General features: G+C 39.5%; 1 protein-coding gene across 6 annotated transcripts in view; it reads left to right on the forward strand.

Annotated features, from left to right (window-relative positions):
* The window catches only part of GPBP1 (GC-rich promoter binding protein 1), a 79,633-nt gene that overhangs the window by 21,904 nt on the left and 34,693 nt on the right, over window positions 1-23,036 (forward strand). For 4 of the 6 annotated variants that reach the window (XM_008262232.5, XM_070056723.2, XM_008262231.5 and 1 more), the window contains exon 3: window positions 12,032-12,151. The exons of the other annotated variants lie outside the window; for them this stretch is intronic. In XM_008262232.5, the coding sequence (XP_008260454.1) occupies window positions 12,089-12,151 (63 nt within the window). In that variant the 5' untranslated portion in view covers window positions 12,032-12,088. The remainder of the gene's footprint in view (window positions 1-12,031; window positions 12,152-23,036) is intronic. 6 annotated transcript variants of the gene reach the window in all.

Genomic DNA, 23,036 nt, shown 5'->3' on the forward strand with positions numbered 1-23,036 from the left:
ATGGACATTTGGGATGATTACACCTTTTGGTTGTGAATAGTGTTGCTGTGAACATTGGTACATGTATTTATTTGAGTATCCATTTTCAGTAGTTAGGTTTATGCCTAATAATGGTGTTAACTGAGTCATATGTTTATTCTATTTAACTTTTTGAGGAATTATCAAAGAGATTCCCTACATCTTTGCCAACACTTATTTTTCCTTTTTTTAAGAAATTGTATAGCCATTCATACACCCATACACCACTGTGTATGGAAGTAGTATCTTACTGTAGTCTCAGTTTGCATTTTCCTAATGGCAAATAATATTAAGTATATTTCCTGTGCTTATTGGTCATTTATATATAGCTCTTCCTGGGAGAAATATCTCTTCAGGGCCTTTGCCCATTTGAAAAATTAGGTTCTTAAGTTATAAGAGTTCCCGTATATTCTGGATACTAACTCCTAGTAGATAAAATACTCACATATTTTTTTCCCATTCTGTCAGTTGTATCTTTCACTTTTTAATTAATGTTTTTGCAAAGAAGTTTTAAATTTTCATGAAGTCCAATTTATGTTATCTTTTTTTCTCTGTACTCATGGTGGTGGTGTCATATCCAAGAATCCATGGCCAAATCCAGGGTTTATTCTTACGTTTTCCTACAGTGTTTAGGTTTAGCTCTTCGATATATTTTGCTTTTAGTTTTGGAGATGGTGTAAGTAGAGGTTCAGTGGATATCCTGTTTTCTGAGTACCATTTGTTGAAAATTCTTGAATGGTCCTAGCACTCCTGTCGAAAATCAATTGGCTGTAGGTATATTTTAACAATTGTTCATGGATTCTCCAATCCATGAACATGGATCTTTTTTAAAATTTCTTTTAGCAGTGCTTTTTAGTGTACAGTACCTTCTTGGTTAAATTTATTCATAGGTATTTTACTCTTTTGGATGGCATTATGGAGACATTGTTTTCTTTATTTCCTTTTTGGATTGTTATTGCTAGTAAATACATACATATAAAATAGATTTTGTATGTTGATGTTGTATCCTGCAGTGATTTTGAATTTATTATCTCTAAATGCTTTTTGTTTTTAAATGAGCCTTAGCATGTCATCTCTCAATAGGAATAATTTCACATAATGCTCTGGCTAGAACTTCAGTATGACATTGAATAGAGGTGGCTAATGCAGGCAGCCATGTCTTAACTCATTATCTTACAGGGAGAGCTTTTAGTCTTTTGCCACTGTGTATGATGTGCTGTGGGTTCTTCATAGATGTTCTTTATCAGTTTCAACAAATTACCTTATATTCTTAATTAGTTGAGTGTTTTAAAACGAAAATATATTTGATTTTTGTCATGCTTTTTCTGACATTGTGTTCATGTGACATTTTTCTTGTTAACTATTGTGGTGTGTTGATTGGTGTCCATGTATTGAGCCACTTTTGCATTCCTGGGATAAACACCACTGTGTATGGTGCTTAGTCCTTTTAATATGCTGCTAGATTTGGTTTGCTACTATTTTGTTGGATTTTTTTTTTTTTTTGACAGGCAGAGTGGACAGTGAGACAGAGAGAAAGGTCTTCCTTTGCCGTTGGTTCACCCTCTAATGGCCGCCGCGGCCGGCGCGCTGTGGCCGGCGCACCGCGCTGATCCGATGGCAGGAGCCAGGAGCCAGGTGCTTTTCCTGGTCTCCCATGGGGTGCAGGGCCCAAGCACCTGGGCCATCCTCCACTGCACTCCCTGGCCACAGCAGAGGGCTGGCCTGGAAGAGGGGCAACCGGGACAGAATCCGGAGACCTGACCGGGACTAGAACCCGGTGTGCCGGCGCCGCAAGGCGGAGGATTAGCCTAGTGAGCCGCGGCGCCGGCCTATTTTGTTGGATTTTGGCATGTATATTTATAAGTAACATTGATTTATAGTTTTCTTGTGGTGTCTGGTTTTGGTCTCAGTAATACTAGCTTCATAGAAATAGGAAGTGTTTCTCTAAAGTATTTGGTAAGGTTTGGTGATAAAGCAGTGGAACCATCTGTTTCTGGATTTCCCTTTGTTAGAGAATATTTGTTGGAGGATACTTGCAATAGAAGTGTTCAAACTTGTTATTTATTCTGAAGTCTGTTTTGGTAGTTTGTGTCTGTAGGAAGTCTTCCATTTCATCTTGGTTATTTTATTGACATTGTTTTGGTCATTCTCTTACATCCCTTTTTTATTCTTGTGAGATAAGTAGTAATATCCTTTCTCTTATTTGTGACTAGTGATTTGAGTCTCTTTTCTAGTTTTATGTTTATAGAGCCAGCTTTTGATTTCATTTTTTCCCCATTTTCCTACTCTCTTGTACTTACTTTGGGGAGTGATAGAGGATGCATGCACCCCTCAGGGCTAGACCAGGCTAAAGCCATGAGTCCAGAGCTCCATACAGGTCTCCCATGTGGGTGGCAGGAGCCCAAAGACTTGGGCTGTCCTCTGTTGCTTTCTCAAGCACTGTAGCAGGGGAACTAAATCAGAAGGGAATAGCCAGGACTTGAACTGTTGCTCGCATGTGGGATACCTATATTGCAGGCAACAGCTTAGCTTTTTGAGCTAAATGCTGGCTCTGGGCTCTTTTCCCTCCCCTCCCCTCCCCTCCCCTCCCCCTCTTTTCTTCCTTTCTCTAAGGTTTACTTAATCATTTGAAAGGCAGAGTGACAACAGAGAGGTGAGCCATCTTCCATTACTGGTTCACTCCCCAGATGGCCACAAGGCCAGGGCTGGCCCATGCTGAAGCCAGGAGCCTGGAACTCCATCTGAGTCTCTCAGATTGGGTGACAGGGTTCCAAATGCTTAACCCATCATCTGCTGCTGTTTCAGGTACATTAGTGTTAAGCTGGATTGAAAGTGGAGCAGATGAAATTTTAACCTGTTGTGCCACAATGCCAGCTTCTTTTTCTAGTTTTTTAAAATATAAAATATAAAAAATATATATTTTTAAAATATAAATCACTTATGTTAGTGATTTGAGATGCTCTTTTTAAACGTAGGAATTTTCAGCTATAAATTTCCTTCTAAGCACTACTTTCGCCTCTTCCCATAAGATTTGTTAAAAGAGGGAAATTGGGGGACGCTGAGGAAGGGAGAGTAGGAATTGGGGTGGGGATGGGGTGGGAAAAAAGTTTCATTAAGAGGTTTTCCTTTCAGTTAACCTCAAATGTACTTTTCTACTTTTCCTTATTATTTCTTCCTTGATGTGTTGATTGATTGTGTGGTTTAATTTCTGCATTTTTGTCGATTTCCTAGATTTCCATTTATGATTTGTTCATGCCATTGTGACTGGAATAATTGAATGATTTTAATCTTTGGAAATTTATTGAGAGTTGTTCTTATGACCTGACATGAAGTAATCTGGAGAATATTTCATATGGGGTTGAGAAAAATGTGTCTTGTGTTTTTGGGGAAGGTGTACACACACACTTTACAGAACTGTTTTACCTTTATGGTATATATGAACATTAGCATCGTATATATGAGCTTATGTCATATTCACATGTTGCAACACCACAGATTTCATTCTAGTTTTTCTTTACTAGTAACTTTGTTCTCTGAGTACATGAAACTTGGCTTTCATTATTCTGTGTTTATTTGTTTGATCGATTCCCTGGTATGTAACCAGTCTTTTCTTGTTTCTGCCATATTTCCTACATGGACACCTTCCTTTCCCAGCTTGGGCTCTGACTCACCATTTTAGCTGATCCCTTCTTTCCATGTGATTGAATGCTTTCTTTACTCTTAGGCTTCCCATTTCTTTGTCTCTCTCTGGGCAGATTTCATTTCTTGTCCTGCTTTGGCTCTGACAAATTGTGCTAGTCTACTTAATTGTACTGACACCTTCTTACCCCTTCTCTGGCTCCTAATATCTCATCTGGGTACTGTGTTTCCTTTGCTGAGTCCCACATCATGGCTTTAGGCCTGTTGGGAAGAGAAAGACCCAACTTTTTAAAATGGAATCTGTTAGTAAATCACACCAAGTTTACACTAAGTGTGTTACTGATCTACAGCTTGTGTTATAAAGGAAAGGAGTGAATTTGAATAGTTTGACTCTTCTGGCACTTGCCATCCTTTTTTTTTTTTTTTTTTTTGAGAGAACAGATCCAGTTTTATTTATTTACTTTTCAGTAGTTTTAAGTCCTCGAGAGCTACAGCATTACATAGATTCTCTGTCCAGTGGCCTTTGCCAGAAGGTTGCTTCAGAATTTGGCACAAAGCATGCTACTTTTTCTGTGAGCACAAGGTAACTTTTCCTAGATTACTCTGATTTTATTGGGTTTGCTGCCAGGAAACAAAAACTTTAGTCCTTTGCTTTGTACACATCTGTACATCTCTTGCCCAGTTGCATCTCAAGAGTAAACCTTCAATTTTGAGAAGCACTGTATACTCCCTTTGGTTTGGAGATCTTGCTTTATATCTAGCAAAATGACCTGCCACAGTCTTCTGATACACATTTGCCATTTAAAAGTCCTAATCCCAGAAGGCTTCCACAAATCCCAAGATGGTGGAAAGAGTGGTTCTTGCAATCATAATGAAGGCGTACTAGCTGTTTTGCTGTTTACCCGTATTCAAAGGTTTCTAGTAAAGGGCAATAGTGTTTTTTTTTTTTTTAAGATTTTACTTATTTATTTGAAAGGCAGAGTTACACAGAGAGAGAAAGAGAGGTCTTCCATCCACTCCCCAAATGGCTGCAACCGCTGGAGCTGTGCTGATGCGAAGCCAGGAGCCAGGAGCTTTTTCCGAAGGATTTGGTCCATCTCCTACTGCTTTCCCAGGCCATAGCAGAAAGCTGAATCGGAAGTGGAACAGCTGGGACATGAACTGGTGCCCATATGGGATGCTGGCACTGCAGGCAGAGGCTTTACGCTCTGTGCCACAGCTCTGGCCCTGGGCAGTAGTGTTTTTAAAGAACTTTGTTTTCCGGCAGACTCTTGCCAGATAAGTAATAGTTGTCTTAGATTTAAGAAAGAAGAAACTGACACTGATACTGACTTACTAAAGTCAGCTAGCCTAGTGACTGCTTGAGAGCTAAGATTTGAATAAACAGTTGTTTGACTCTGAAGCTTGTGTACTTTGTAGGCTGCCTGTGGTAGAATTCCACAGTTGTAAGTTGATTTTGGGTTGATTTGGTGTTTCTGATGGGCTTTGTGATCTTTAAAGTCTGTTTTTGTTATTATTGTTTAATGATTTATTTATCTGAAAGGCAAAGTTAAAGAGGGAGAGACCTTCCATCCACTGGTTCACTCATCAGATGTCTTCCAGGGCTGGACCAGAATGAAGCCAGGAGCCAAGAGCTTCTTCTGGGTCTTCCACAAGGGTAGCAGGGGCCTAAGTACTTAGGCCATCTTCCACTGCTTTCCCTGGCCATTAGCAGGGAGCTGGATCAGAGGTGGAGTAGCTGGGACTCAAATCAGTGCCCATATCATGCTAGTGTTGCAGGTGGCAGCTTCACCCACTACACCATAGGGCTGGATCCTAAAGCCAATTTAAAAGTTATCTGAAATGTGAACTATTAGAAAGACAGTAAGTTTGATGTTCATTCCAGTAGAATTAGTTTGATGTTCATTCTGATGGAATGTGGACAGATTTGATTGCCTCAGAAATAAAATATTATAAGATAAAAGAAGTCCCATATGTTTGTTACTGTTGGCCAAAGTGTACTGTTTTTCAATTTAAAGAATATATATTTTTATCTTTTTAAAAAATTTATTTATTTGAAAGGCATAGTGAATGGGGTGGGGGAGAAAGATTTTTCATCCAGTGATTCACTCCCCAAATAGCCAAAACAGCAAGGGTTAGGCCAGGCTGGAGCCAGGAGCCTCTTTAGAATCTCTGACTTTAGTGCAGGGGCCCAAGCACTTGGGCTGTCTTTTAGCTGCTTTCCCAGGTGCATTAACAGGGAGCTAGATAGGAAATGGAAAGGTTGGGACTCAAACTGGCACCCTTTCAGGTATTTGCTTTGCCCGCAATGCCACAACGCAGGCCCCCTCTTTTAAAAATTTATTTATTTAAAGACTATATGGGAAAGGTATGGCCATGGGGGCTGGGCCAGGCTGAATCCAAGAACCAGTAACTCCCTCCATCTCCCACATGGGTGGCAGGGTCCCAAGTACTTGGGGCAATTTCTTCTACTTTCCCAGGTGCATTAGAAGGAAACTGGATGAGAAGAGGAGCAGTCAAGACTCGAACCAGTACCCACAAGAAATGACAATGCCACGCTTAATCTACTGTACCCCGTGCCTGCCCCACCTACCCCTCCACACACCCCAAATCTTTTTTTCCTTTTTTTTTTTTTTTTTAAAAGATTTATTTATTTACTTGAAAGGTAGAGTTACAGAAAGACAGAATGAGAGAGGTCTTCGAGTTCACTCACCAGATGACTGCAACAGCCAGAGCTGGGCCAATCTGACAGGGGCTTCTTCCAGGTCCTCCACATGAGTATAGGGGCCCATTTTTTTTTTTTTTTTGTTAAGACTTGGGCCATTTTTAAAAATTGATTTATTTATTCATTTGAAAGGCAGAGTTACAAAGAGGCAGAGGAAGGGAGAGAAGAGAGGGGTCTTCCATCTACTGGTTAACTCCCCAGATGGCTGCAACAGCTGGAGCTGCGCTGATCCTAAGCCAGGAGCCTGGAGCTTCTTTCAGGTCTCCCATGTGGCTGCAGGGGCCCAAGCCCTTGGATCATCTTCCACTGCTTTCCCAGGCCATAGCAGAGAGTTGGATCAGAAGTGGAGTAGCTGGGGCTTGAACCAGTGCCATATGGGATGCTGGCACTGCAGGTGGGAGCTTTATCCCTTGTGCCCCAACACTGATCCCTACACCCAAATTCTTATGTTGAGGTTACAGCCTCAAACTCTCAGAATGTAACAGTACTTGGAGATTAACTTCCAAAAATGGGAGAAAAAAATAAATTTCTGTTAGTTCAGCCACTCAGCCCATTTATTTTGTTAAAGCATCCCTGGCAAGCTAATAAATAACATTAAAATGGGCTAACTAGGGGCCAGTATGTGTGCCAGTTTGAGACCCAGCTGCTCCACTTCTCATCCAGCTTCCTGGTAATGTTTTTGGGAAAGCGGCGGAAGATGGCCCAAGTGCTTGGGTCTCTGTACCCAAGTGGGAGACCCAGAGAAGAGGCTTCTGGCTTTGGCCTGGACCAACCATGGCTGTTGAGGCTATTTGGAAAGTGAACCAGTGGGTGGAAGATAACCCCTGCGCCCTGCCCTATAACTGCCTTTCAAACTTGTTCTAAAGAATTACTTTATTTTAGTATATTAAATAGAGGATATTCTTAAGTCTCATAAGTTACAGTTACGTCTAAGTGCTTGCAAAAGATGTGTCATTCTTGGGTTCTTTAAAGATAATTAAGTTTCTAAAAAAAATAAAAATGAAATTACCTTCAAGATGCAATGACTTTGAACAGCCTTTGTCTGGACTGTTGAGGAAATTTTTTTTTCCCTTTTCATAAAAAAGTGGTGAACTCTTTCTCAAAGATAGTTAATCTTCTGTGTATAAAGTTAAAATAGATCTTAGTGAAAAGAGAACAGGAGAGGGAAGAGGTGGAGGGTGGGTACGGTGGGAAGAATCAATATGTTCCTAAAGTTGTATTTATAAAATAAATGCAAATAAAACAACACAATTAGCTGAAAAATATTGAAAAAAATTTAGGGATTATGGGAAGGTATGGTGCATTATAGAGGGAAAAGAAGATAAGATGAAAATGAGATTGGGCAAAACAGGTAAAACAGTGTAAATTAACTTGCCTTTATACATAGTTGTTAAATGCCATAAAAATTATGTAGAATAGCTCTTTTCCTTTTTTAAGGATATGAATTAACTTCTCCCAGTGGCTTTTCATACTTTGTTTTTAGGAACTATTTAGATTAAAATTAAATACATTGCAGAAATGAATAGATGATTTTAGTGGCTTCCCTCTAGAGATAATTTCTAGTATATACCTTAAAAAAAAAAAGAGAGAGAGAGAGAGAGAGGCCTGAAATTTCCTGGCTGCTATTAGGCTTTCTGGAATGTTTTACGAATTTTTGTAAGAGTTGCTGACTAAAAATTGTTGGAAAACTATATCACAAAACACTTTATCTCGCTTCATGTTGAAAGGGAGAATATAAAAATTCCTTGTAAATTCTAAAAAATTTTACCTTTATTTCCTAAGACTTCAAAATGTATTGCAAATAAAAACAGAACTTCAAAATGCCTGCATAGTATACAGTAGTATCTTATCTTTAAGGGGATACATTCTCAAATCTGAAACCTCCTTACTGATTCTGTATTGATTGTATTTTTCCTATACCTTCACACCTATGATAAAGTTAATAAGACATAGTAAGAGATTAACAATAACTAATAAAATAGAATAATTACAACAATATATTGTAGTAAAATTGCCTGCCTTATTAATCTTGCTCTTTAGGGCCATTATTAAGTAAAGATGAGTTGAATATAAGCACTGCAGTACACCTGCAGTTGATGTGATAACCAGAATGGCTGCTGAGTGACTAATGGACTGGTAGGGTTATATATGATGTGTATGTGCTAGGCAAGGGGATGATTCAAATCTTAGGTTTGAGAGATCAAGATGCTGTGAGATTTCATCACGCTATTCAGAAGGCTTGGGATTTAAAGCTTATGCATTGTTTATTTCTGAAAATTTCCATGTAGTATTTTTCGCCTGCAGTTGACCACAGGTAACTGAAACCACTAAAAGCCAAACTGAGGATGAGTGGAAGACTTGTGTACCTTTCTGTTAGGTACGCTCTTAAAACTTGGGCCTGTTTCATGAGCATTTTATTGGAATTCCATCTTGGGTTTTTCACATTGAATCAGAGTTTTCCTTCTCTCTAGCCTGTGAACAGTTAGCATTTAAATACACTTTGACTTCTATTGCTTGTTAAGCTTTTGCATTTCTTTTTTTTTTTTTTTTAAGATTTATTTATTTCTTTGAAAGTCAGAGATACACAGCGAGAGAAGGAAAGGCAAAGAGAGGGAGAGATCTTCATCTGCTGGTTCACTCCTCTTTCGGCTGCAGCTGCCAAAGCTGTACTGATCCGAAGCCAGGAGCCAGCAGCTTCTTCCAGAGCTCGCATGTGGGTGCAGGGCCCCAAGGACTTGGGCCATATTCTACTGCTTTACCAGGCCACAGCAGAGAGCTGGATCAGAAATGGAGCAGCAAGGACTTGAACTATATGAGATGCCAGCATTGCAGGTGGTGGCTTTACCCGCTATGCCACAGTGCCAGCCCCTGCATTTATTAGTTACATCTGGTTACTCATGATCTTTGTTTTAATATACTAGCACAGTTTTGGAAAATAAAATCACTATTTCAGAGATTCCGATTTTTTTTTAAGTATTTTGGAAAATTGGCATGGTTTTATTTTACAAAATTCTCCTTAGTACTTATATTTGGAAGACTCATGCTGAAAATATAAGATTAACAGGGATATTAAACATTTTGTTATTAAAATCTCACTTTGAGATTATCATGCAGTTGTAAACATAAATTGTTATTAGTGAACATAGATATTTTAGTGTTTAAAAATTTGATTTAGGAATATTGAACTCTGTATTGAAATGAGAACAATGTCCAGTTGACTTCTTCCTCATTTAAAAAATTATAAATTTACTACATTTAAGTAGAACTGGCAACTTGAAACTTACTGATACAGTTGAGAAAAGCATAAGTTCAGATGGAGAACAGTAGTTTGAAAATATGATTTCATTATGATTGATTATTAAAAAAACTTGAAATTTTCAAACATGCATATAAACAAAGAAGAGTATTTGTATATCTGCATGTACTAGCACGTAGCATCAACAAAGAGATGAACAACCTTTTTTAAAACTGTGGTTCTATTCAGAACACCCTGGTTTATTTTATTTGTTTATTTTTTATTTGAAAGGCAGAGAGACAGAGATCTTCCAACAGTTGGTTCACTCCCAAAATGCCTGCAACTGCCAGGGCTGGGTCAGGCTAAAGCTAGGAATCCAGAACTCAGATCTGGCTCTCCCACTTGGGTGGCAGGAACCCAAGTACTTGGTCCATCCACTGCTGCATTAGCAAGAAGCTGGATGGGAAAATAGCAGGCACTCAGCCAGAACCAGACATTCCTATGGGTGCTCTGAAAGGGGACGCAAGCATTGCACATGGCAACTTAACCACTTGGCCAAATCCCTGCCCCCTGGTTTATTTTAAGCAAAGTCCAGATATATTAAGTCCATTGTAAAGACTTCAATATATCATCTAAAAAAGAATCATAAATGCTATGCCAGTATGACATCTAAAATGATTATTAGGTCCTTAAGTCCATTTTATATCCAGCTCAAATTTCTGATGTTTCTTGTTTTTTTTTTTTTTTTTTTAAATTGATACATAATGATTGCCTATTTTTGGGGGATGCAGTATGATATTTCCAAATGTATGTAAGATGTATAATCATCAAATCAGAGTAATTAACATACTCATCACCACACATTTATCATTTCTTTGTATTGGGAAAATTAGAAGCGTAATTATCTTTTTTTAAGCTTGGTTTGTTAGAGTAAGAATGCACACAAGATCAACATATTGTATTTGATTAGCCATTTATTTGTTGAATAAAAAGAATCATTTGACCTTTAGAATATCTTGTGATCTCTGGATTTAGTGAGTTACTTCTTCCCCTGATGTACTTCACCTTATACCTCTAATTTACTGCAAATTAGTATGTAGATCAGATTTTAAATTTGGAGTAGGGGCAAGCATATATTTTAGGTGATACTGGGTTTCATACTGTGTCTTATCAAGAGACATTTGATACCTGTTTGGTTAATTTGTTTTTTAAGAGTAACCTTTATTTATTTTTTTAAAGATTTATTTATTTACTTGAAAGAGTTATACAGAGAAGGAGAGGCAAAGGGAGAGGTCTTCCATCCACTGGTTCACTCCTCAGTTGGCCAGAATGGCTGTAGCTATGCCCATCTGAAGCCAGGAGCCAGGAGCTTCTTCCAGATCTCCCATGTGGGTGCTGGGACCCAAGGACTTGGGCCGTCTTACTGCTTTCCCAGGCCATAGCAGCGAACTGGATCAGAAGTGGAGCAGCCGGGACTCGAACTGGAGCCCATATGGGATGCTGGCACTCCAGGCTGTGGCTTTACCTGCTACGCCACAGCACTGGTCACAAGAGTAGCTTTTATAAGTCTCCAGTTCTGAGTGTGTAATTTTCTTGAGTTTTGACAAATGTGTATTGTATAATGACCATATAATCAAGATAATGCCCATTTACCCAAAAAATTTCTTCTTGCTCCTTGTGGTTATCTCCCTAATTGACCTACTTCTACTTTGTTTTACTGTAGTTTTGCTTTTCTAGATTTTCATGATGTCAAAGGGCAAATTCCACTGAACTTAAAGAACTCAGTTGACTTTGTTACTCTAGAATTGGGCAATATCTTATTCTATATAAAATAGTAAGTGTTATGATGGGCCAAGAAGTTGAACAGAGAAGGACCACAGAAAACAGAAAGTGGGTTCGTCATTTCAAAGTAAGTTTTCTTATAATATGGTTAGATACAGAAGAATAGAAAAATACCTGATTGGCTAACAATCAGTTTACCCCAGGTTATTTTTATTATTTTGTTAAGTACTAAAGCCGATAGAGCTTCCATGTGCTAGTTTGAAACTGACCTGTTTGGGAAATTTGGCTGTTATCTCTCCCTTGATTTCTGGGAAGGTGAGATAACAACTTAGTTTCAGTTTGATGTGGATATGAGCAATGCCATTTTGGTTTTTAGTCTGGTCTGTTGGAGCATAGTGCAGGAACTTAGTACAAAGCAATGGTCTTCTATAATTGTTAACAGTTATGAGTAGAACCTTATACTGGTAGGATCACTGTAAAGTATATATATGTGTATGTGTGTGTGTGTGTGTATGTATATATACACACATACATGTGTACATATATATACATACATATATATATATATGTAAAACAAGATAATTTTGGCCAGGAGCTACAGGTCTAATTCCTTCCATTTTTATGTGTGACAGGGACTTGCCATGAGGTGTTGAAGCCTTGTTTCACTGTGTTGGAGAGACTGGACCTAAATGGCGCAGCATGACTTTGCTCCAGCCTGGCTTAATTTTCCTACTCCACCATCATCAACAAAGGTACTCTTTCCTGCATCTCTCTTTGTCTACTCTTTCACTCATTCTACACAAATGTAATTAAAATGTGAAGGCTTAATGTCTTTGCAGTATAGTATGTTTCTGTTACCATCCAAGTGATTTTTTTATATTTACTGATTTTGTGAGTTGTCAGTGTTCAGTATACCATCAACATACTAAACATTTACTTCAGTTATCTTTTGTAGTAATCAAAGGCCCACAAACTGTAATTCATACTAGATACTTTGAATATTACTTACACATCTTTTTTCTATAATGCTTTTATATTATATTGCTTGCTTGGTAAGTAATAATGATACCCCACATACATGGTGTAGTTTACAGTTTACAAGATATTTTACCAAAATATTTAAGATAAATATAAATGTGGTGAATTAGAATTATTCCTAGTTCTTGCCATTCTGATTTAAAATATTGACCTTCATTCACAGAAGAAAAGTGAAATGATTATGTTCTAGAATGAAGGGTGTGGGCTTAGTCATCCTGTGGGATGTGTGGTTTCATCATGGCTCTCTTTGTGTTCCCCTGATCTCTTGGTAAAGCTGTCTACCATTTTGGTATCACTCCATCTGTTAGGCTCCATTACTTGCTGATTCTTTTCAGCAGTGTCCTGGGGCATGGATTTCTTCTTTTGTAATCCAATTTAGCTAGGATGGGGGTGGTTTTTGAGGCACTATTGCAAAACTGTCATGACCCTCTTTGTCCTGGATCTCTCTGCATTAGCTGGCCTAATTGCTGCTCTTCATTGAGAGGAGCTACCATCTTCTTGTTTTCTTACTGCCAGAATATTTCTGAGATCATCCTGAGGCTTTCTCATACTTTGTTTCAAATAAAGTTGATTCTTTTGAGGACTATTTCTCCTCACCTTGGGCAAAAATTCTGAGCTACTACTCAGTGTTCAATCTCTGCCCCAAAGTAAGCAGCTAGAGGACAGCTGGGGTCTTAGTATTCTTGGACTGATGAGTCTGGGGCAGACTTTGATCTTGTGAATGTGGGATGGGTAGAGGAAAGGGATCTTATTTCTTGACTGTACTCATCAGATATTTAGCTTCTTCATTTGGAATTGGAGCAGATGAGAAATACTGGCAGCCCACCCCTGCCAGTGAGCCGTACTGCTTGTTTAGGAACTGAAAGGGAAGGTTGTTGTCCTTTCTGGATCCCAGCTGCCTACAGTGGATGGAAGGGATGAATGGTGGGTTGTGGCTCAAATGCCATCAGATTCTTACAGTTTTAGTGGTTCTTTAAAAAACACAGCTGGTGAAAACTATTAAAAATACTTAAAATCTCTGAAAATTGTCTTAAGGGCACATATAGCAAATAGCAAATCTCAAATCTCAAATGTGTCTATATTTATACATATATATACACATGCTAATACATTAATAATTTCTGTTGTAGTCTTCTGAAGACTTGCCTTCGTTTTTACTTGTAGATAAAATGTTTTTAAAAATTGGGGATTTTTGAAGTCCTTTTGTTTATCTGGAAGGCTTTTTCCAACATTAATAAGGCTTTGAATGCTCTGTGACTGAAATCTCAAAAGTAATATGAAATTGCAACATTGTTACTTATCAGGACTAATGAAAGAAATGCTCATTTTGGCCGGCGCCGCGGCTCACTAGGCTAATCTTCCGCCTAGCGGCGCCGGCACACCGGATTCTAGTCCCGGTCGGGGCGCCGGATTCTGTCCCGGTTGCCCCTCTTCCAGGCCAGCCCTCTGCTGTGGCCCGGGAGTGCAGTGGAGGATGGCCCAGGTGCTTGGGCCCTGCACCCCATGGGAGACCAGGAAAAGCACCTGGCTCCTGGCTCCTGCCATCGGATCAGCGCGGTGCGCCGGCCGCGGCGGCCATTGGAGGGTGAACCAACGGCAAAGGAAGACCTTTCTCTCTGTCTCTCTCTCTCACTGTCCACTCTGCCTGTCAAAAAAAAAAAAAAAAAAAAAAAAAAAGAAATGCTCATTTTACTTAAAAACAAAAGTTGAATACTTCACAAATTTTCTAATGTTTAAGACTGTTGCAAGGTATTGAAATTGTACTCTATTTTCAAGATATGCTTAGGAGAAAATATATTAGTGATTTCCTTTAAAGTACTAGTCTGATTGTAAAGTGGGAAATACCCAATATTTTTCTTTTGATAAAAGTCATAATAATTCATCATACTTGTGAACAGAACTGTTACTGGGAAACTTTTGATGGACCTTTTTCAGCATTGTCTAGTGTAAACATAGAAACTACAGGTGGACATAGATATAACTGTCTGTTTGCTTGTAAACAATTAGAAAATTAGAGGAACCCATATAATTAAATAAATCTAACTTTTTATTTCCAGAAAAGAAATTCTTAATGACCTTTTGCACTTTTGAGATTTTTTCATGATAATTTATTCTTTTGGTTCAGTCAAGCTATTTTCATTAGAAAGTACTTTGTTTAGGTATTTTGTTGTTTAGATTAGAAACCGTGTGAGAAAAGGAAAAAAAAGTTTTTCCACTTTAGATCAATTTCTATGACCAGATGTATTTCCCCATCCCATAAAACACATCATCAGTGTTCCAGTGCACACCAAGTAGGTATTCTGTAATTCAGTTCCATTCTGACACTGTCCACTTGGACATAGTGGCACTTCCACAGGTCAAAGGCTGAATCCCAGAAAACTAGATTCCCAAGCGTTGAAGGCAAGTGTAGACAACTGGCCACAAAACAGGATTACTTCAAATATTGCTTGATATCTCAGAATTTGCAAACATTTAAGGTTGCCAGTTTATTACAAGGATGCAGATGAAAAGATGGGTAGGGGGCAATATAGGGGAGGAAGGGCAGTTGAACTTCAAGAGGCTATCTAGAGGCCCTTACCCTGTGTAACCTCAGTAACATAAATGGTTCATTAAGAAAAACAATATGAAAACAATACTCCTATCTCTGAGGAGCTTTATGACCAGGAACCAGAGACAAAGACCAAATGTTTTTCATGTTATACCATGCACTGTTGAGGCAGATACTAGTTTTAATGTTTTCTACAGTGTTTTATGAATATGCTGATTTTATAAATGCTCTGTATGTAGAGATTTTTTTATTTACTGATTTGAGAGGTAGAGTTACAGATAGTGAGAGGGGGTGACAGAGAGAAAGGTCTTCCTTCTGTCAGTTCACTCCCCAAATGGCTATAACGGCTGGATCGGATGCCAGGAGCCAGGAATTTTTCCGGGTCTCCCATATGGGTGCAGGGGCCCAAGGACTTGGGCCATCTTCCACTTGGCTTTCCCAGGCTATAGCAGAGAGCTGGGTCAGAAGAAGAGCAGCCAAGGCTAGAACCGCTGCCGTCTTGGGATACTGGAACTGCAGGAGGAGGCTTAACCCAGTACGCCACAGCGCAAGCCCCAAACACATGCCTTTTAGTAATACCTCTTTCTGTTCACCTTTTTTCTGGCGTATCCTTTCATCTCAGAATCACTATGGGTTCTTATTTGTAATTAACTTTTTTCTCTGCCAGAGATTGTTTGCCTATATTGTTTTTATACTTTTAATCTTGTCCTCAATAAATGGGTAAATCATTAATTACTACTATGTTTCTATTTCAGTTTAATGTCAATCTTACATTTTTTGTTTTGAAAATTGATGCAAATTAGAGTAAAAATAACCTCAGAACTGCACTTAGGTAGTTTTCTGAGACTTGTAGAATGTTAGCCCCATCATGTGGTGAAATTTTAAAGTGCATGTGGCTGATGTCCATGCCTTAAGGCAGTGGTTTGTGAACTATTGATTATATTCCATGGTGAGCAATAAATTTTACATAGTGTTTTGTTTGCATGCTGATGTAAATAAAAGCTTCCTATGAATGTCTGTGATGCAACAATATTTTTTTCATGATCTTTTATTCCATTAAGTAATATTTTTTAGTTGAATATATGCTGAAGTAGTTCCAGATACAGAAAAATTTAGGTAGCTAGAAAATTCTCTTTGATCTTTTTTAAAAGACTGATTTATTTATTTGAAAGAGTTATACAGGAAGAGAAAGAGCAAGTGATCAAGAGAGATTGTCCATCCGCTGTTTCACTCCTCAGATGACTGCAATAACTAGAGTTGGGCCAGGTGAAGCTAGGAGCCAAGAGCTTCTTTGGGTCTCCCAAATGGGTGCAGGGGCCCAGTTACTTTGGCCATCTTCTTTCACTGCTTTTCCCAGGTCATCAGCAGGGATCTGGAATGGAAATGGAGCAGCCTGGTCTCATTTGGGATCTGCTATGCCACAATGCTGGCCCTGCTTTGGGGGGAAGCAGGGGAAAGGGAGAGAGGGAGAGAGAGGGAGAGGGAGAGGGCACAGCAATACACGATTTTGAGAAGCATTACTGTAACATTTTACCCTGCAGGCATAACACTGATCAAAATTTTTTTTTTTTTTTTTTTTTTTTTTGACAGGCAGAGTTAGTGAGAGAGAGGCAGAGAGAAAGGACTTCCTTCTGTTGGTTCACCCCCCAAATGGCCGCTACGGCCGGCGCCCTGCGCTGATCCAAAGCCAGGAGCCAGGTGCATCCTCCTGGTCTCCCATGCGGGTGTAGGGCCTAAGCACTTGGGCCATCCTCCACTGCTTTCCCGGGCCACAGCAGAGAGCTGGACTGGAAGAGGAGCAACCAGGACAGAATCTGGCACCTGAACCGGGACTAGAACTCGGGGTGCTGATGCTGCAGGCAGAGGATTAGCTTAGTGAGCTGCGGTGCCGGCCCATCAAAATTATTTATATATAATGCAGTTTAATGTATGAACTAACTGCTGGTGAACAGCCGGTGCATTATCATTTTCACTTAGAGTTCCATAAGTGTTTCAAAATTTTTCTAAACTTAAGTCTTCATTCACTCCCCACATCTGTTTCCCTTTTTGAGTGACCCTATTGCGAATGATCAGTGGAGTTGATTGAATCCTGAATGTGTCTTCTGTGTTGCCGTTTCTAGGTTCTTTTGATCAGTCCTTGGCATATTCTGTGAGAATCCTTTTCTTTCACTACTGCTGATGTAGTGATTGGTGCTTTGGTTACTATACTCTTTGAATTGATGTCCTTCTGGTGTTTGCTTTTCATCTGATGTGTCACTCTTTTGCTGCATGTTTTCCACTGAATGCAGATTATAGTTGGAAAAACATAGGCTTGCTGATTTAGCCTACTGTAATTGTGAAGTTGTGCTTGTTTTGCCTTGATTGATTTAGAGTTGTTCTGAGCTAATCATGAAAATAGGTGCAGGTTGATGAGCATGATTGCTCCCTCAGTTTCCTGAGAGAAGTAAAAAATTGTCCAGTTTGTCACATTGTATAGTGTAGTGCCTACCTAGTTGAAGGTGGATGACCTGCATTTTTTTAGCTGAATTCTCTTACATCTTTGGCCCTTTTGCTAGAATACATTCTGTCCTCCACTTTGCCTAGCTAACTGACTCATCTTTTATTACTCAGCTCATGAGTCACCTCCAAGAACGTGTAACATCTCTCTCTCTGGTTCAACCCTGATGTGCAGATCTGAGATATATGCTTGTCTTTTGTTCTTGGAATCTAGCACATAATCCGTTTAATCTTCTTTGCTTTAGTACAGTCTTTTGCCTTACAACCCAAAAAAAAAAAAAGTTTTATTCTATTTTTAAAAATAAATTTTCTCATTGGAAGACTTCACAAAATATCACTCCTTACAAAGTTAGCAATGCTTAAGTCATAACATAAGTTAAAACTAGGAACAACAGGCTTAAATTCTGAGGAATATCTTTTCAGAGTTCTAGAAAAGGATTTACAGTTAGTAAAGATAATAAGATAAATAAAGACAATAAGAGTAATTAGTAGCTAAGATTGAGCATTAAGTTAGGTGATAAAAATTTGTATAGTCATATTTTTACTAGACTAGACTTGAAAAATCCTTGAGTTTGGCCTATCATTTTTATATCCCCTAAGGTCTGGCCAAGACCAGTATCTTTCTGTAGTCACTTACAGCGAATTACTATTGTTTCAGTAACCATGCAGTTTTTTTATTGAATGGACATATGTGTTAGTGGACTAGACTGCAGAAGTATCTGGGTATCTCTTGAATTTATTTGTAGGGTAAATTCCTTTCAATAGAATTGTCATGTCAGAAAGTTTGTACATTTTTGTAGATGATGCTTAGCTGGTGATCAAAAGTTTTTGCCAATTTTATAATCACATCATAATTTTCAGTTTTGATAATACTGGGCATGTTTTTTATTTCTAAATCTTCCAGGAATTAAATGAGAAAATATTTTTTTGTGTTGACTTGCATTGTTTGTGGCCAGTTTTTGGAGGAACTGGCTCTGCGAACTGTTAGTTAATATAATCATTAGTGATTTTGTAATGGCTATTTTCATGTTAAGGGCCTTGTTTGCTGTTTACCTTGCAAGTATTTTCCTGCAGCTTGTTTGATTTGACTATGTAGGAGGGTTCAATGAAATATTTTAATGTACAAATATACAGAATAGGTATTTTTAAAAATATTTATTTATTTGGGCCGGCGCCACGGCTCACTAGGCTAATCCTCCGCCTAGTGGCGCCGGCACACCGGGTTCTAGTCCCGGTCGGGGCGCCGGATTCTGTCCTGGTTGCCCCTCTTCCAGGCCAGCTCTCTGCTGTGGCCCGGGAGTGCAGTGGAGGATGGCCCAAGTGCTTGGGCCCTGCACCCGCATGGGAGACCAGGAGAAGCACCTGGCTCCTGCCTTCGGATCAGCGCTGTGTGCCGGCCACAGCGCGCCGGCCGCAGCAGGCATTGGAGGGTGAACCAACGGCAAAGGAAGACCTTTCTCTCTGTCTCTCTCTCTCACTGTCCACTCTGCCTGTCAAAAAAAAAAAAAAAAAGTGTTTGTGTACTTTAAATTCATATAAATGATTATTCATATTTCTGCTCTTGTTTACGTGTTATGTCTCTTAGATATATTCCATGTTTGTAGACTTAGTGTGATTATCTTAAACTTTGTGTAGTACTATATTTTGTGTCCATATACTACATTCTATTCATTTACCTTTCAATTTTTATAACACTACATACTATAAAGAATACAACATTAAATATTCTTATAATGTCTCCTTGTTGCTGTATAAGATTTTTTAGACTACTGCCTCTTGGACTTTAATGGGAATGAAAATTGCTTGGAAGAATTTTGTTAAAATGCAGATTTTGATTCATTCGGTCTTTGCTGGGTCCCCAAATTATAGAGACATCCAAGTGATGCTGATTCTGTCTTCTCTGTATACCTCACTTTGAATAACGCTGAAAGCTGCAGTTAGAAGTAAAAAATGGAACTTGACTAGACATTGCTAGATTCCTCTCCTATGTCATTTTCTAATATACATAGGCTTCTGTATGCTATGTCTAACCATTTTCTTTATCCTCTTGCCAGAACTTTGTCAAAATACCAGCATTCAGATTTTTGCCAAACTGTTTTATGAAATGCATTTTTGCTGTTTCTTGCACGTTGGGTTTACATTTCTGTGAATTGCCAATTCATGTTCTTTAATTCTTCTTTTGAATTGCTTTTCAAAATACTTGTTTAGGAAACACACATATATGTGTTCTTTAGTGTATTATTTTTTAAGATTTATTTTTGCCTATTTTAATGGCTGAGTAATGGAGGGAGGGAGACAGACAGAGAAAAGAGATCTTTTATTTACTGATTTACTCCCCAAATGGCCTAAAAAGCCAAATTCCACTGCTTTCCCAGATGCATTAGCAGAGAATGGGATTAGAAGAGGGGCATTGGGGACTCGAACCCATGCTCTGATATGGGATGCCAGCAACGTAGACTGCTGTTGTACCACAGTGCTGGCCCCGTATTTATGTTTTTAAGTGTATAGCTCATTATTTTAGTTTAACTGGGATATGGCTCCCAAATTCATTCAGACATTTAAAGTTCAAACTCTAGCATAATCTTACATGAATACTTAATGCAATTATGGTGTTTAGAAGATGGGCTTACTTGGAGATTCTTAGATCATTGGGAATCTGCCCTTCAAAACATAGCTCTCACAAGAGGATTGATAATAAAAGCCTGGGTTAGGCCGAGGTGAGTACATTCTGTTCCTCGCCGTCTGCCATTGCCATCTGCTGACCTAACCAGACCACAGAACGTGGGGAGTCCACCTGATGTTGGACCTCTAAAACAGACAAAATAAACCTACTTCCTTCATAAGTGCCTTGTCTTAGGTATTTCTTTGCAGTAATGGAAAGCTAATGTAATAATTTTTCATGTTTTTTTTTTTTTTTTTTTTTTTTTTTGACCGGCAGAGTGGACAGTGAGAGAGAGAGACAGAGAGAAAGGTCTTCCTTTTTGCTGTTGGTTCGCCCTCCATGGCCACCATGGCCGGCGCGCAATGGCCGGCGCATTGCGCTGATCCGAAGCCAGGAGCCAGGTGCTTCTCCTTGTCTCCCATGCGGGTGCAGGGCCCAAGGACTTGGGCCATCCTCCACTGCACTCCCGGGCCACAGCAGAGAGCTGGCCTGGAAGAGGGGCAACCTGGACAGAATCTGGCTCCCCGACCGGGACTAGAACCTGGTGTACTGGCATTGCAGGCGGAGGATTAGCCTAGTGAGCCGCGGCGCCGACCTCATGTTTTTTAAAGCTAAATTTTTTCTTGGCAATTTTTCTTGTGTTTCGGTAGGTGTATTTCAGCATCTTAGGATACTTCTTGTTGTTTTAAGAACTGTTTTTTAAAAGATTTATGTATTAATTTGGAAGAGTTACACAGAGAAAGCAAGGCGGGGGGGGCGGGGAGGGAGAGAGAGAGAGAGATCTTCATCCATTGGTTCACTCCCCAATGGGCCACAACTGCCGGAGCTGCGCTGATCCAAAGCCAGGAGTCAGGAGCCAGGAGCTTCTTCTGAGTCTCCCACTTGGGTGCATGGGCCCAAGGACTTGGGCCATCTTCCATTGCTTTCCCAGGCCATAGCAGAGAGCTGCATCAGAAGTGGAGCAGTGAGGGCTTGAACTGGGTGGCGCCCATATCGGGTGCTGGCACTGCAGGCGGCAGCCTTACCTGCTAAGCCACAGCACCAGCTCCTTAAGTACTATTTTTAAAGGTTGTCCTACTAAAGTCTTGGTTGCAGATAATTGTATCTCATTTTTACTTTGTGTAAGTGTCAGATTTTTTATATAGATAATCATTGTGTTTATAAATGATACTAGTTTTCTTTTTTTTTTTTTCCCCAGTCTTATTATACTTCTTACTCATAGTTTACTATGTTGGTTATGTGTCAGATTCTTTGAAGGGTTTTGGATTTTATCTTTTTTGCGGCTACAGTCCAGTCTCCTGTGGTATCATTTGAATGAAATTTGAGGCCCCTCCCCAGACATTTAATCCATAAATTTCTTTAAAGGTTTATTTATTTGTGAGGCAGAGTTACAGAGAGAGGGAGAGAGAAAGAGAGGTCTCTGTCCACTGATTTATTCCCCAAATGGCTGCAACAGCCAGAACTAGGTCCGTGTGAAGCCAGGCGCTTCTTTGGGTCTCTCACATGGTGACTGGGGCCCAAACACTTTGGGCTATCTTCTGCTGCTTTCCCAGGCCACTGGCAGGGAACCATATCCCATTTAGTATCAAGAGGGTAAAAATTTTCACTGTGTGCCAGGGGAGAGGCCTTCGGGAAGTGATTAGATCATCAAAGTGAGCCCTGTGGTTGAATCTTGGTGGCTTTATTGAGTGGAGAGGAGAGAATCTAAACAGTTACAGATAGGCACGCTCTCTGGCGTTTGCTATGTGATACTCTATACTGCCCCAGGACTTTTCAGCTAGAAGATGATCTCCAGATGAGACCCAAGGTATACCTGTGCCTCAGAACTGTGAGCCAGAATTTACTTTTTTATAGAGTTAGCCTGTTTCATATATTTTGTTGTAGTAACAGAAATTTGGCTAATATCTGAAGTTTCGTGGATGCTTGCATAAGACATGAGACACTAATTTTATTACTCAGAGCATAGCTAGCAGCATACACATGATGCTGGCACTGGTTTTTCAGATCCCTTAAAACCTTTGGGAATTGACAAGGAGGGGCCCAGGTGGATGTTACCTTTGCACTGAGTTTAGGGAATCAGCCACATTCATGGTAAGTCTGCTGTTCTAGAGGAGAAGGCTACCTGTTCCTCAGTGTTACAGATAATAACTGCTCATGCAAAGAGCATCCTTCACAAAGAAGCAGGGGTGTGCAGGGATGTTCAGTGCCATGGTGGAGTATAATTTATATCTGTTTCTATGTAGATATAGATATGTATATCTATATATGTATATATATATGAAATTTTATTTATATATGTGGCCAGAAAGCAATGCTCTTTCTCAGGAAAGACATTCCATGGCTCATTGCGCTCTCTACTTGGGGAAACATACCACTTGAAAGGGGCAAACATCACTCCATTTGGGATTTTTTTGCTAGACTAATTGGATTAGTATTAACATTTGGTTTGGCTAAGAAAACAAGGACAGTGTTAGAAAGTAGTTGGGACTTGAATTGCCATACATGCTTTAACCTAAGACTTCTCAGGTGTCTGGAAAAGAATATGAATTTTTATCAGTCATAATGAAACAGAGGTGTGCCATTCAAGGGAGTTTAAATGCATATTCAGAAGCTGCTAATGATTGTATGAGGCACAGTACACTAGTTAAGGACTGACTATGCCTAGGCAAAGTATATGAATAGGGGTGCCAATTCTAGCAGTGTGTTAGTGTTGTCTATGAAACTGGTGTGTCCCATTTCAGTGCCGTTAACTTCACCTTGCAGATTTTTTAATTCCCCTATTTGCGTCTAGACTTATTACCCAGATAAGTTTTTTGTGAGTGGGCTGAGGATACTTTTGTGCAGTTTACACGGATCCGTTATATCCTCTGCCTTCCTCCACACTGGTTACTGT

The sequence above is a fragment of the Oryctolagus cuniculus genome, chromosome 14, assembly GCF_051225735.1.
Source record: "Oryctolagus cuniculus isolate XC-2025 breed Fujian yellow rabbit chromosome 14, ASM5122573v1, whole genome shotgun sequence".
In the NCBI taxonomy this organism is placed as follows: domain Eukaryota; kingdom Metazoa; phylum Chordata; class Mammalia; order Lagomorpha; family Leporidae; genus Oryctolagus; species Oryctolagus cuniculus.